Here is a 15,887-nt window from a genome sequence, read left to right as displayed (position 1 = left end):
TGGGTAAACAGTTAACATTTGCATCAACCTCACCGTCGCAGCATTCTGTAAACGTATTTACCTTCACTAGGGTAGAGGCCCGGTACCATGAGCGAAGACCCTCTAAATCCCTCCCTTGCACTGCCCCCTGTGATGTCACAAATGATGCCATATCACAATATTATACATTACAAAAATGTGGTAAAGCGTGACCCACATTTTCCAAACTGATGATCACAGTTCAAGCAGAAGCACATTAGACAGTTTTATTTTTCATTACTTTATTTCCTATTCTGACTCACAGCAGTTTTCCACACTGCTACTGTTTGACTGTGACAGAAAGCTCTTTTCTCTGGAGGCAACATTCAGAACTGCATTCCAATGAGGAAATGGTTTTCAATTTATTCCTTACAAGATAAGCCATCATTTCCAATCTGCTCAACGTACACGTTCACCAGCTCCGAGAGCAATATCAATGTTTGTGTGGCCCACAAAAAAATCTGATTGCAGGTAGCAGATAAAGAGGAGAAGACATCATTTTATGTATTCCTGCTGGATACTATCTACTGAATGAACAAGACATCCCTGGGTATTTAATTAAATGCGGCACTCTTGACCGTAGCAGCTTTAAGAATGACAAGGGACTGCTCTTGTCTGCATAAGTACCCTCACCGCAGAAATATCAGAAATAAGAATGAATTTGAAAATAACCGAGACTCTTAAACTAATGACTTTGCTGCCTTTGATATGAAAGAATCATTTTCAAATTCAAATAAATCAGTGAACCAGTGAACACTATTGTCCTAATTGTAGGATTTAGAAAACGGTGCTTGATGTTTGGATGGAGGAGCAAAATCCAGGAAATTCTCAGTCTCTTTCCGACAGTGGAAGACAAAACTCCCTTTGATGCAAATTACCCAATTTCCACTCACATTTGTCATGCTCTCGGATTGAGCTAAGCCACAATATAGGCAGTATACCAGGCTGGCCCTGATTGGAGCAGCGCCTAATAGACAGGCCTGGTGGAGTCAGAGGAAGGGTTGAGAGGGCAGATGGGACCAAGGTGATGTATTATGCATGGGTAAAATCCATGCTCTGATGGGCCAGCTGAGGCCCCAGTTGGAGAGGGGCAGACTGACCCAGCGAGACCCATCACCCACCCACTCCCTCTCCAGCACCTCCTCCCAGTCCTCAGAGACTGAGGGCAGCCTGGTCATCCATGGCACAGATCCAGCACTTAACCAAAAAAGATGTCGAAATCAGTGCTCTGTGTTGAAATATTCATTTAGAAATATGATTTCATTATAAAAAACACTTAATGTAGACCCAATGTAGATGAGGGGATTTGTCATTCAAGCTATATCTTGTTTCTTTTTGGCTACTTGGGGCCAGGGGCACAAACATCAACAATGATATATTATCAGTGATTAAGAACGATATGAGATATGAGTATTCATGCATCTTGAAGACACAAAACACATTAACATTCATCGTGGGACATGTGTCTGTCCACTCGACAAATTTAAGTCAAATATTCTCTCTACTTTTAGCTCTGTTTTGGTCCCCACCCATGCAAATTACAGGGCATTCCCTACCATAGTAAAACATATACACAGCGCCTGAGTCGAGTGAAAGGAAAACTGTGCTGATAGAGGAAGTTGGCTCGTATAGATTCTTTGAGGTTTGAAAAAGTGGGTGTCATCTTTTAATTTCAGACGAGATGTTTTCTTGTTACATCAGATATTATTTCTAGTGAAGTCTGTCTGTAGTGAGTCTTTCAGAGCTACTCCGCCTTCAAAGTGTTTGGTTTCTCCAGTTGAGGCTGCAGCAGTTACTGAACCGTTGCTATGACCCGTTTTGCTGCCACAGAGTTAATATATAAATCAATGACTAGTAAAAACGAGCGTATAGAGTGTCCTGATGTCTTTACTGCCGAAATAATCCATGGAGAAAATCTGTTAAAACGCCAGAAAATTGCAGCTATCACAGATGATGAGCTCAGACTGAATCGGAGAGGAGTGACAGAAATCTGCTTGAGACAGTAACTCAGGTGACTACACCCACTGAAAGGGATCTGCCTACAGACGATGACCAAACAGTATAACTGATAAAAGGCTGGTTTATACCACAGGACAATAATACAAAGAATGCCACAATGTCCACCATGAACTATTTCGAGAAACACAAGCTTTTGGTGGGGCCGTCCCAGTCCCCCAGCCGGACCACTAAAAATCTGTAAGTAGATCAGAAATGCAGTATGTGTCAGGCAGCCTAAAATATCTCAGTTATAAGTGACCGGGGAGGGAGTGTGAGTGAAAACACTTCCTATATCAAGAACAGAAAGCGACTACAAAAAGTATTTGCAAGCTGTGATCAGCCTAATGTGTGGTTATTAAGTGTTATAACAAATACAGCTGCATATGAAGTGTTTAGCAGCTTGTCTCTAACTTTGCCCGCCTGCAGGTATCAAAGCTTTTTGCTGAAAATATCAAATCAGTGATGCTGAATCAAAATGAGCAGGTACACTAAGGTTGTTTTTAAAAGTGGGTAAATCCACAAAAAAAGATGATTCCCATTTCCAGAGTTTGCCTCTTCTGCTTGTCAGAATCCACCGCATCGGAAAACCGACCCCACCGCTGATATAAATGCTGGTTGTATCCACTCCCACTGCAGACAAAGGTTTTTTTGATCAGTGGAAATGGGGCTTAAAATTACAAGCAAAGGAAAAACAAAACACGGAGCTGAAATCTCATTATACACGGTCCTTTGACCTATACTGTGAAACTATTGATCATTAAAGCTTCAAGTCAAAATTGCCTTCTTTTTAATTCCAAGCCACACGTTTTTTCTCCCTTTAAGTAATACTGTATGCATGTCACTGAGAAATCTGCAGTACTTTAAAGGAAAACTTTACATCCATACAATATTGATTCCCTCAGAACAGCCGCCAATGCTGGCTCCACTGATCTGCTCTGTTTTGAATACATATTATGAAGGACTCCACATTACTGGCCTGTAGTGGAAATTTCATGACATTAAATATTTATTAGATGTGTTTTTATATTCATTGTTTTTTTTATCTCTTACACTGTATTTTACTCCTGTGTGTGTGTGTGTGTGTGTGTGTGTGTGTGTGTGTGTGTGTGTGTGTGTGTGTGTGTGTGTGTGCGTGCCAGACGTGTCTGCAGCTCTCCACTGGTGATCAGAGCCGAGTGGAGGTCGGAGGGAGTCAAATAGATCTTATTTATCAGTGTCTCCACTCAGTCACTGTCAAAGTCACCTTTACTGGCCTCCAAACTGCATCTACGTCCCCCTGTTCCCAAACTCCCCCCGCCTCCCCCTCCACTGATGACTGACAGCTGAGCTAATGTACTCACAGTCGGGTACAGCACGGGGAAGGGGAGGTAGAGGGAGGGTCTGTGACAAAAGCGCTGCAGCCAATCTCCCCCCAGCTTGACAGCAGGATACGCAGCAGATGGGCCTGGAAAACCAAGATCCACATGAAGCAGCTCCGCAGTTCGTCGTCTCTTGCAGGACAATGGTAGAGGTTGGTTAAAATTAGCAATGTTCTATTGATAGGCCATTAAACTGCAGTTAAGGGAGGATTTAGGGTCATTTGATAAACTGGTGGTACAGTTAATAGGTGAGCTCAGCTGGCGAGGTGTCCACCCTTCACTCACTGCGGTAAATCAAGTTGAACCAATCAGCGATGTCCTCAGTTTGTAAAACAGATGCCAGTATCTTAGGCCTCGCACACACCTGGTATTAGCATGTGGTTTTTGTGAGCTGATCTCAAGTGGACAGATCTAAGTACAGGTGGGAACGCACTCAGATCAGATAAAGATCGGATCACGCCAGACCACATTCAGAGGTGGTCTGGGCCACATCTCTCCCACTCAGCTGATGCCCTCTGCAGTTTCATTTTGAATCAAACATACTCTTCTCGTTGTTTTGTTTGTCACCACCGCCACAATATCAACACTGATCACCACATAATGATCAATACTTTCCTTTAATCTGTACAATTTTACTTTCATTCACACTCACCTGACTCGTCTCTATACTTCTATTTCGCTCGCTGACAACACAAACACACACAAACACACACACACACAGAGACATCAGACACACTTGTGTACTCAGACTGGGTAAAAACAATCTAATTTTGTCTTTGTGAATAGAAAATGACGTACGTGTTTGTTTGTATAGAGCGCGGAGGTGAGATCCAATCACGAGACAGCATGTGGGGCCACATTTTAATGCCAGGTGTGAACGCACACACTCCACTCCACTTGTGATCGTATGACAAAAACCACATGTTAATACCAGGTGTGTACAGGGCCTTAGTAGTTGTTTAACGCAGCCACGAGGTAAATGGCTATCGATGGATATGGGATCATGGCAGGAAGAAAGTAAAAACTATCAAAGTTATTCATTTGTTCTCTGTCGAAGGTCTGGAGATCAAAGGTTGGTGACATTTCCATGATCATCAAAAAACGTATAATATTCTTATAATTCATACTCAACTTTCCGATCTCTGGCCAATTAAAAGCCAGTAATGTTCAGGTTCTGCATAAAGTACATTTTATTTTCTCTGCCAGCTCATATTAAATGGAGCTTTGTGTTGTGTTGGAAATTAAAATGAACAGATATCCTTAATGCGAGAGAAATGAAAATTCAAACGAGTGCTGACAGAGAGGTACCTGATTTCCAGCTAAATGAGAGATGAAGTGATTTTCAGTGTCACTCACTGGTTTCCACACCTCCTGTCCAGGCAGTGAAGTGGATTTCCTTCAAGTTTTGATCATTAACACGATTTATTTGTGTCGGAGACGACAACACAATGAGACTTCAAGAGGAAAAAAAAGATAAAAATGCAAAGTAGGTGCACGTTGTTTGTATCTGTGAAGAAAACCATAAGAAGGTTTGAGCTTCTGTTCGAAACAGTGACTCATGGAAAAACAAGCAGAAAACAGAAGCTGTGATCAAACATTTAAAGTTAAAGGAAACCGTGTTGAAGATTTGAGTTCTTGACCGTTTTTTAATTCAGCTACATCTGTTCGAGCTCATGCATAAAAATGTTCAACACGAGTGAATCTGTATACGTGTGAGAGAATACAAATGACACTGTAATGAACGAACACAACAAGCATGTGCGTATTAAATCGCAAAACGGCTCAATCAGGCTCTTGACACTGCTACTTCAGCTGGTCGCATCCTCCCTCCGTTAATTGTTCGCAGGAGTCCAGCGTCTCGTCTCCTCCTCTTCCCTCACAAAGGTTACGTGAAATCATCGGCAAGAACGAGAGAGGGTGGGGGTGGGGGGATTACAGGGAGGGCTGCCAATTATGTCACGTCCCCACCGTCTTCATTCGACGCAACAATAATGGTTCAGCGAATTCATTTGTTCGCAGAAGGTGCCGCGTGAGCAGTCCACAAACAGTCCTCAGACGTTCGCCCAGCTGCTTACTTACATGATTGATGCTCTGGAAAATTCAGTTTTGAGGACACTGGGGTCATCTCTGAATAAGAGGACTGAGGGGAAGAGACTCAGTAAAAGGGAGGGAGGGCAGTGCTGGCAAGAAGAAATATATTAACCGGTGGAATATGTTCCAACACTACGTTCTGTTCAGTAGATCCGTCATCACACAGGGGGGAGTTTAAGTGGCAATTGACGCTGATAGAGGAAGTGTAACCTTGTTGTCGCACCCCCTATTACACATAGTCAATATTTCTATTTCATCTGAGGCCCTTTTGCTGGGGCAGCTCAGGAATAGCATCCTGTGTCTTCACAAACAATTTGGACCGGCGCAAAATGAAGCATGAAGTGGATCACGACAGCACGAGGCAGGTTTTCTCTGTTTTCATGTCTTTCTTGACCTTTTGTTCTCCAAGATCACATTATCCAGCAGCAGCAAGGTGTCTCGTCTCACATCAGCCCCACAGGATCTCACTGCATTGCCCACTAATGATAACTGGCAAACTGATTATCCCTCAAGTATTCTTTTAGATTAATCGAGCCATTGATCGTTTGGTTTATCAGACGTCAGAAAACAGAACAAAATGATCCATCACGACTTACCAAACATCAAGATACCAAGAAATGCGATGCTTTGTTTTGACAGATAAAATGGCCAAAACATAAAAGACTAAAGTTATATGGAACAAACAAAGACGTTGATTATTTTCTGATTTGTCTTGTGTTTTTACTGATTTTATATACATTGTTTTCACGCAGTCGCATCGATCTGTGGCGTGCAGTCATACGTGTCTGGAACTTAAAGGATCAGAGTCTCGGCCACTTCACAAATCTGTTTAACACCCTAAATGTCCGACCGAGCCATAAATGTGACAGAGCAAGATTCACTGAGACATGGTGAGAGAGGGTGGTGACTTCATCCAGGATGTAAAACGCAGCGAGAATAAAAGCTTAATGCACATTACAGTCGGCCAACAGTTCACCACTATCTCTGATTGCAAAAACACTTTCATTGATATTAATTAACTTTGGTGGAGGTTTCACTGATATGAAAGCTGCTGTAAACAGTAGAGTGTGGTTCTGCCCGAGCTCTCAAGTGGAGTCACTCTTTCTCCTCGGAGCATGTCGGCTATTGTCTGATGACAAATTAGCCTCTGGGGGCAGCGACACATATTTTGGGTCTTCTGGTGGAAGCTTATTGGGCCAAGACTTGTTTCTTTTATCACTCGAGTTAAATGTTTCTCCACACAAAACACAAACGGTGATACTTTTTTTTTTTTGGTGTGTTAGGTCCAGATGACATTATGATTATTCTTTATTAACAGCTATCTGCACATGGAATTCCGCTAAATTAAAAAACTGATGGCTGATGGTGTTCCACCTCTTTTGCTCACCACAGGACTGTTTACCTGCGTGCAACCACAGCCTGCTCAAATGTGATTGGCTTCCAGCTCCAAAATCCCTCGCCTACAGATTCCGCATACGCACGAGCAGAATCTGTTCAGAGAGATAACTCTTCCTCTAGTCCCGCCTTCTAGCCTTCTCGTGCCCTCATGAATGTGCTCATGCCGTATCTTGTACCTGAGCATCCACGAGGAGGTGCCTCATCAGGGTCATGGATTTCTGCAGGGTCTCCTTCTCTGGGGGAACAAAGGTGTGCTTCTCCGGCTCCAGGGGCTTGGGTCCAGGCATGAAGCTCGCAATCTGGTCATTCAGGCTGTTCAGAGACTGCACAGCTAAAAGGGAGACACACAAATTTAAGTTACCACAAATAGGCTGTGAATGTGCAGAGCGTTCAAGTTCAAAATCTGTTTAGTCTGGTGAATCCAAGTAAAACTGCCCTGAGAATAATCTTGATTACACAAAGACAGATGGTTTTATATGAGGTCATTAAAAAAGTTAAAATTAAAGGTTATAGGCAGGCTTAAGTGGATCATAAAGTGCCATCAGATACACACTATTTCTTCCTCCTCCGCTCTGACTGAGCAGGAACAACAGAGATAACACAGTGGAAGACCTCGGTTTCCTACTGTCCCACTGTCATCGACTCTCTCTGTCGACGCCCTCTCTGGTCCACAATGTTCCATGCCGGCCTGAGAGCCATCCTGTTTTTGTTTCCCTGTTCTTGCCCTTGTGTGTCCCTGGCAAACCTCTCCTTCCAGGTTTCCTCCCCGGCTCGGCTCCCACATTAAAAATTAGCCAGCCCGTGTGTATTTCCTCCTTCTCACACACACACACACACACACACATGGACTTCCTCAATCCTCTCCCATTTACCATTAATCCCCTTTAGTCTCTGAAAGGTCACCACAGCTATTTCCGAGGCCACCCACATGGTGGAAATGTTGGATAAATGAAAGGGTTGAAGAAAAAGCAATTTCCATATTTTTGTGCCTTTTTAGCATAAGTGTCTTTTGTATTTTTCATGAGCTACTGCACCATCCCCTAATGCCTCATTATCCATCTTTGCAGCATTTAAACTTTGCTAAACCTCGACAGATACAGCTCTGTCCGTTATAAAGGAAGAGATGGATGCAACCATCGAGCAGTGACCTCATGTCCAGAGGTCATCTGATGCCGACTTTAAGCCATTAAATCTCTTGTGCTCTGCTAGAATCGTGCACCGGCACTTTTCGGCCAAATAAAGACATCCAACCTGCTAGATCCATATAGAGAAGGGGGAGTTTAAGCCACGAATGTGCATGTAGGGTCTTTTCAGGATGCACATGTAAATCCTCTTTCACACACACAAGCCCACGCGAAAAAAAAGAGAGAATAGATTAATGTCTTACATAACCCCACAAAAAAAAAAAAATTAACAGTTGCTGACATTTCCAAGCAAACATGCTTTCAGGAAGAAATTTTGACAAGTCGGCACTGGAGGCGGCAGCGATAAGAAGGGAGCGAGGGGGCTGAAGAGGAAGACTGTGTCCCCTCGAGGTGAGAGTCGAGGAGACGTCAGATGTTTGATTATGCGAGAGCCCTGGTTGTAGCTGCTAACGCGACAACATTATATGAACTACTTTAATGAAGCACACAATCAAAGGCGAGTATCACCAATAACCTATTCAGGACATCCTACACACTTAATCATGGCGTCTCTCTCATGCTGCCACGAAACAGCTTTGATTATTAATTATAGAGATTCTAACATATTTAATCCATACATTGGATTTTGTGGTCTGAACAATTCCTCCAGATCAGGCCTGATATCGGCCACATTGACTTTCAATCACATATTCTGTGTTAGCAGAGTAAACCAACACGTGACTGTGATAAAGACAGCGATGCAGTGACACCGCCGATAAGGATAATAATAAAATAAAATACGTCAAAACACATGGGGCTGTCATTTCTTTTTTGCCTTCATCTGAACACTGCAATAGATTTCACCCGCAGGTTGCCTCAGCAAATCTAGAGAGTGATGAAAGAGAGGCGGCGTCGTGGAGGTGGGAAGGAGAAATAAAAGGTAAAATTGCAGTGGTGTCATTAGAGTGGATGCACAGAAAATAAAATCTTCATTGTGGCTCGGCGCTAGTTCTTCTCCTGTCTCTTTTCCTCTTTGTCCTCTCTTTCGCTGTCACAGCAGCATAGGCAAATCTGTGAGCGCCTTACATGTCCTCCTATAGAGCAGGAACAGCACAACAAATGAGGACGAGAGGCCACAGTGGCACCACATCAGGCTTCTATCTGTTCGACTCTGGGTACAAGGGGAAATAAGATCACTACTGGTGGGAAAAAAATGTTTGAACGAATGTACACAGCGAAAAGCTAAAAGCACAGGGTGCAGAAGTCAGGCTAAAGTCGGGATAACAGGGGCTTATTTCGCAGGAAATTGTGGAGAAATGTTGAGAAATGAGCTGAAATCCATGTCTGGGGTTGTTCTGGGGTCAGATTTACACTTGCTGCATCGCACCGAGCAGGAAACAGGTCACACTCATCCAAAAGTTGACTTAACAATGCACATAACCTGTACACAGGATGTGAAACAGTGTGCAGCCGAGGACGTTATTTTCAGTTGTTTATTGCTTTCATCAACTTGAATGTCTTTTAGAAAAGGAGTAAACATGTTCCTGCCTGAGTAATAAAGCAGTGGATATTCCAGCTGAAACATTTTCATATATTTCCAATTCTAATGTGTTGTCTGGAGTGGCTCTCTGGTTTTACTTCACCTCCTTGTAGAGCAGAGTTTACCTTATTGACTCATCATAGAAAAGCATTTCCACAAGGTAAATGAGCTGGTTTGGTAGAAGGAGTGCAACCCAACACTGCCCCCTATAGATAGTAATATAACACTGCAGTGTTGGTATACTAATACTAATGCCAGTCAGAAAACCCACTGCATTAAACCTGTGAATGCAAATCAAATCACTATTGCTGTTTCAGCTCATGAAATAAGAAAATAAACCTAAGGAACCTTTATCTTTAAATTATCGTCACGTCTAAGTCTGGTCTGTTAGTGTGAAAATACAGATCATGAAACAGGAAAGTGATGTTTAGAGGCACAGTTGTGTCTCACGAGGGAATCTCCAGCACCATGTGAGGATAGTTCCAGCACATTACATTACATATGAGTGGTGTTATCACCGCTGCACACATGATGATGAAGTGTTTTCAGAAGTGGCTCTGTGGGTTTGGAGAGACGAGGCGGGTGGGAGATATGAAGGAGAGCCATCGACAGCAAACGCTGAATAAATCTGATATTTCTCCGGTTGATACGTGTGATATATTTTTAGCAAGAACAGAAATGCATTCAGTGAAGTAAAGTGACGCCGTGAACATGAACAATGAGGTTTCTTTCATTCCTTTCCTGGTAACGTTTTTATTAAGGTTTTCCAGATTCTAAATTCTAATCTATCAGCAGACAGTGTTGTATGATGAGCAGATGTCTGGAAATTACTGTCTATACTTTCCCCCACACACAGGGACACATATAGACACGTGTGTTAGCGTAGCACTCTGTGACTTAAAGTCCAACAGCTGTTTAACAATAAATGGTCATTCGTTGAAGTCTCATCAAGTGGAGCTGAAATTATTAGAGGAAACTTAATCTGAAACTATTTTGATAATACCAGGTATTTTTCAATCATAAATGCCAAGCACTGGTTTCATCCTCTAAAATGTGAGGTTTTTCTCTGTCATGTTAAATTATAATAAAAAATATTGATTAATTAAATGTAATGTGCCCAAACGCATTCAATAATTAATAATACATAAGAAAAGCAAAAAGTGCAGCAAACACTGAGTCTGAAGTCTCCATTTAATAACAGTGGAAATGGACGAGTTGAAGCAGGGACAACGTTCCCGGGCTGAGAGGCAAATTTATCTGAATGTAATGTAAACTGAATATGTTTGAGATTTGGACAAGCTAGTTAGATCAAGCAACAAAAAATGATTGTGCTGCATTGTGCTCCTGGATATTATAATGTTGGAGCATTTAATAGATTAAGGCATTAATAAAGTAAACAATCATCATTTTATGATTGGTATTTATACTAATAATCATTAGTTGCAGCTTTAATATCAAGAAAATATAAAAAATGTTAGCCGGTTGCAGCTTCTCAGAAGGTACGAAATGTAAAATAAATTGTCATTGTAATTAAATATCTTTGTGTTTTGGACTGAGAGGTTCAGACTTCTTTGGACTAATCAATTCCTACATTGTTTAATCGTAAAATAATCAAGTACTTAATGTAAATGTATGTAAATAATCATAACTGAAAATATGTGTAATCCCACAGACACTGGAATAATTCAGCATTCATGAGCAAACCCCAGGTCATGGACCATAAACAGGCTGCACATCATGCACGTTCACACGCATGTACACAAACACACATCAAGAAGAGGTAGAGTCAGCCAACTTCCCACCTACAGTCTCCACAAAAAGATTTTAGATGCTGACAATAAAGAGACAGTGATGATAAAAGCGGTGAGGAACACACATTACTGGTTTAATGGGGCCGAACTGCGGGCGTTTCAGTAGCTGCGAAGCAGCGGCACAACTCTCATCTCTGCAGAGCTCATTAAACTCCACTAATCGTATCTGTTACCGCTGTAATGGGAAGAATAACGGGAGAGAAGCAGAAATGGGATGAGGTTTCCTGGAGGTGGTTAGCTGTGCACTTAAAAATGGTTTGTGTGTGAGGGTAAATGTGTGTGTGAGCGTGAGTGCGTGCGTTTCCCCATGATGTAAAAACCCAGCACTGGCTTACAAACCATATCTGCCTATTTCTCCCTCCAGCAGAGAACTCAAACCCCTTGATTATTCGCCTGTTTCTACTGAGCTCCACACGCCTGATGCTCTCTTCTCCTCTCTTCTCCTCTCTGCCCTCGACGTTGTGTTTTCCTGCTGCAGTTGTAACAACATCCTCAAATGTTGGACGGATTACAGGGCCAGCATTGAGCTTGTATTCGATTCTACCGTGAGAGATAGAATAATGAAAACAGTATCTGATGTCAGGGCACAACGGAAAACAGCTGCACCATTATAGGACAAATGCTGATGTGCATTTACTTTATCATCCAGTAATGCAGCCTCATAAACACAGTCAGTTCTAAGCAGACCCGGGGCTCTTAAGTTAAAAGGAACAGCCGTGCGTCTAATGCAGTCTCCGGTTGATTTTGATTTCGGCACAAAGCTCTGCACAAACAGGAAGGATTCAATAGACAGGCCGCTCTGCCAAAGTCGAGAAGAGATTAAAACCTTTGTATAAACTCAACACTGTGCGGATTTTAAAACTTTAGAACAGTATGTGGAGTCTTGTCAGAGATACTGGGTGGTCTGTGAGCGCTGCTGCTCTCAGCACGTCTCCCAACTACATAAGAAACTGTCAGTTTGGATCTAGGCCAAGTATCTAGAGGCTGATGTATCTTTGTGTGTGTTTGGTGTAAAAACTTTCACTTGTTTGTTGAATGTGCCCAAACTATGGTGATTAAAATGTGCATTCCAGGATAAACACCTCTGACTTCGGTTCAAAGTTGAACTTCTGAAGCGCTCCACAAACATCTAAAGTCAACGAGGCAGGATTTTCCAAAGCGCCGCTCTCTCGTTTCCTGTGCGATGTCGTGTGAAAGCTGGAGACAAAAATGCTCTCGCTGAGAGATGATTTCAAATGCTCTCAAACAGGATTATGCACTTTCTCTGAACTCATGGATGAACGGCTAATGGATGATGTTGAGAGCATTAGCAAAAAACATTACCGCAAATGAAAGCACAGGAAATTCGAGTCTGACTGGAGAAACTGGCCTTAAGGGTCCAATTCTTTACACTTTTCCAGCATCTTGTTTGAAGTTTTGATATCCATAATGTGATATATTTTTAGTACCAACGCACCAAAACACATCTCAGTATAGTTTTACGTCTCCTCTCTGGATTGAGACACAAAGAGGAATAGTAAATTACTGACAGAGCTGGTAGGAACTGTATAAATAACTTTTTTATGGTCCAAACATGTACAGTATAAAATGTATAAAAGGCCCAGAATGATCACTGTAAGCAGATTGCTTGATCACTGATCGCTTTATAAGCAAATTAACAGAATTTGTAATGAACAATTCTGGTTGAAGTTTTATGATTCATTTAAATGATTGATCACTATATCCAGTTTCTACAACCCAGATCCCAAAAAGTTACACCAAAGCGCCTTGATCGCCCCCTGATGGCTGTCTGCAGTATAGGTCATATACCTGGCTTCCTCTATGTTAATGGATGGTACATGGCCCAAACTAAAAAATTAAACATACATTAAATTACATTTTCTCAAAGATGGTTTCTATCATTTTTAGGTAGTTCTTATCACACTGATGTTTGTCCAAGTGCTAATTTTTCCGGTAAGTTTTGTTTTAATTACTGTTTTGATGCTATGAAGATTATTATGAGTGACAGCTGAGACTGACACGTGATTGGTCAACCACATGTATCGATGGGACCTTGATACCGCTAATTGCTACTGCACAGACTCTGCCTTCAAATGCACAAGACGGCAGTGTTCATATCGGGGATAATTTCGCTTCCTTCCTGGATCCCATTGAACGGTCTATCCTCCATCACACAACCACTCGACCTCTTAACATTTGAATTGTTGATATTCTTGGAAGTGTTTTTGGGGGCAAAGGTGTTGGTCAGTGAAACCGATGCTGTGGATAGGAGGCACGGCTGTCTGTAATGTGAGTCCACATATCTGCTGTACGGAAGCTTCTCAAATTTCACTTAAGAAGTCTGCATACTGGCACCAAGAGGGGGGTAGGGGGCTGGGGGCTGGGAGGAGGTAGGCTGGTGGGGACGTGCATGAATCACACTTGACAAGACCATTTCCTTTCACTGTCATCCCTGCTGATTTGGCTGAGGGGGCTGGAAGCTGCTGCCAAAATATAAACAAGAGAGATGCATGAATAATGACAGCCCTCTGTCAGGGTTTAGTGTTCAAGTTAAAACTGAACTCAAAAAAAGTAAGAGGAACACTTGAATTGCATCTGAAAATTGGTTTAATTAAGCTTAAATGGTGTCATAGCACCCATTATTAAGGAAATAATAATTTAACAGTTGCGTTATATCGTTATTTCTTGCATAGTTACCTGCAGATGATCTAGTGATGAGTAGAAGAGCCTTAAAGGGTAGGTTCTCCTCAGGTTGGGCAATATAATTATCTCTATTGTTTATTTCATATATACAATATATGTCATAATTTGAATAATGATGTGAGTTCAACACACAACACGGATACAGGCAGGAAATTTGCATGAATCCAACACAAACAAACATGGAGGAGAGTGAATGGGAACGTGGCTAAATCCAAACAAGAGAAGAAGTCTGACGAGCCCAGACAAGACAAGGAGCTTGTTCCTGAACGAGAGGCTCAACTGTCACATGGACAAGGTTATGGAAAGTTTGACACAGACTTTACTTTGCCATAGACAGACTTGGACCTTTTTAACAAAAGTCACAAGAATCAAGCCAACGAGTTCAGAGAATGGATGAGAGCCATGACATTTCAGCTAAGTGGTAAAAACAAACTCCAAACGAAGATATCTTCACCCAATTCTCTCCCTCATTTTACTATTCTAGTTTCTTATCATTAAATACAAAATGCACCAAAAATTGAATAGTTCAACAATGTGTAAGATTAACTAGATATGAAATGACCTCTTTGAGTCACACAGCCCTAAATTTGAAAAAATGACAAAGAGTGGACTTCTCTTACTTTCCTGCCTTGTGGTATGATGGTGGTAAAGTTTAGGATTCACTTTTTTTTCAAGTTTCAAGAAAACGTGTTGGTGGTGCTGACAGGATTAAAATTGAATGTACATGTATATTGCATGTATCTTTGGCTTTTCTCCAATACATCGTTCTCTTGTTACTCTGCAATTACAGCAATTAGTCCATTAATCGATGAATCTGGTGTTTGCCCACATGCAACAGTGCACCACTGCTGAAATTTCAAAGAGTTTATTATTAACAAAAAAATGTAATCTGCAACTTTTTAAAAATCAATTAACTGGTCTAAAGATCAATTAACTGGTCTAAAGATCTTGTTCACTTCAAAATAATCTTGATATTAGAGAGAAAAATCATGAGATTCACCAATTAACAATTAACCAATTAACATAGATTAACAGCCCACATACACTATATCAATATTATTATATCTGCAATTGACCAAACTGATGACATTTTCCATCTCACTTCATTAGTTGGACTTTAGAGAAAACGAATGAGCGTCAGGAACTAACTGCTTCTGGAAGCTTCTATCAAACCTGTGAGCATCAATAACGTGAAGTGACCACAGACAATAAATTGCGAAACCTCAACCAGAGAGTAGGTGAAGAGAGGGTTGTAACACTTGGCCCTTGAAGTTTTCCATATGTCCACTAGCGACATTTGTTAAGTGTTAAGTTTAGTTTCCTCTGGAAGTTTTCACAGAACTTGCAGTTTGAGCCGACACCGTCAGTGTGACTGTTCAGACCTGACCGATATGTGGGGTCAGCCCAGTCTGAGCAGCTCTGAGTGTTTTTGTCGCTCGCTGTGCTGTGTCGTCTCAACACTTCAGTGAGGGTGAGATTACTCCCTGAGGCAGCGCGGCCTCTGATAATTGCAGAGGAGGGTGAGACTTTAAGCCTCTACACACATCCTGAGAATGAAATACTCCTCTGACCTTGGTGAGATGATACAGTACATCACTTTTCTTATCTCTGCGTCCGATAACCTGCATGTGACACGTAATAACTATTTAATTTGCCCAGATTAAGTATCAATTTCTAATTCCTAATATATCACAATATATCTGAGAAAAGAAACGCTGTATTTGTGGTTTATTATATTGACCGTTCATTAGTCTTTCTGAGGCTTTATATCTCTCGTTTCGTGGCTGCCCACATGCAATAAAAAACAATCAGAGGTTTTCTTGTCTCATATTTATTTGTGCCGACA

At 41.7% G+C, this 15,887-nt stretch overlaps 1 protein-coding gene across 4 annotated transcripts in view; it reads right to left on the bottom strand.

Moving 5' to 3' along the window:
- The window catches only part of LOC118111005 (kazrin-like), a 171,049-nt gene that overhangs the window by 143,156 nt on the left and 12,006 nt on the right, over positions 1–15,887 (bottom strand). For all 4 annotated transcript variants that reach the window (XM_035159217.2, XM_035159218.2, XM_035159219.2 and 1 more), the window contains exon 2: positions 7,040–7,194. In XM_035159217.2, coding sequence (XP_035015108.1) covers positions 7,040–7,194 — 155 coding nt within the window. The remainder of the gene's footprint in view (positions 1–7,039; positions 7,195–15,887) is intronic.

This window comes from Hippoglossus stenolepis, chromosome 6, assembly GCF_022539355.2.
Source record: "Hippoglossus stenolepis isolate QCI-W04-F060 chromosome 6, HSTE1.2, whole genome shotgun sequence".
NCBI lineage: Eukaryota > Metazoa > Chordata > Actinopteri > Pleuronectiformes > Pleuronectidae > Hippoglossus > Hippoglossus stenolepis.
This window is presented reverse-complemented; position numbering and strand designations above follow the sequence as displayed.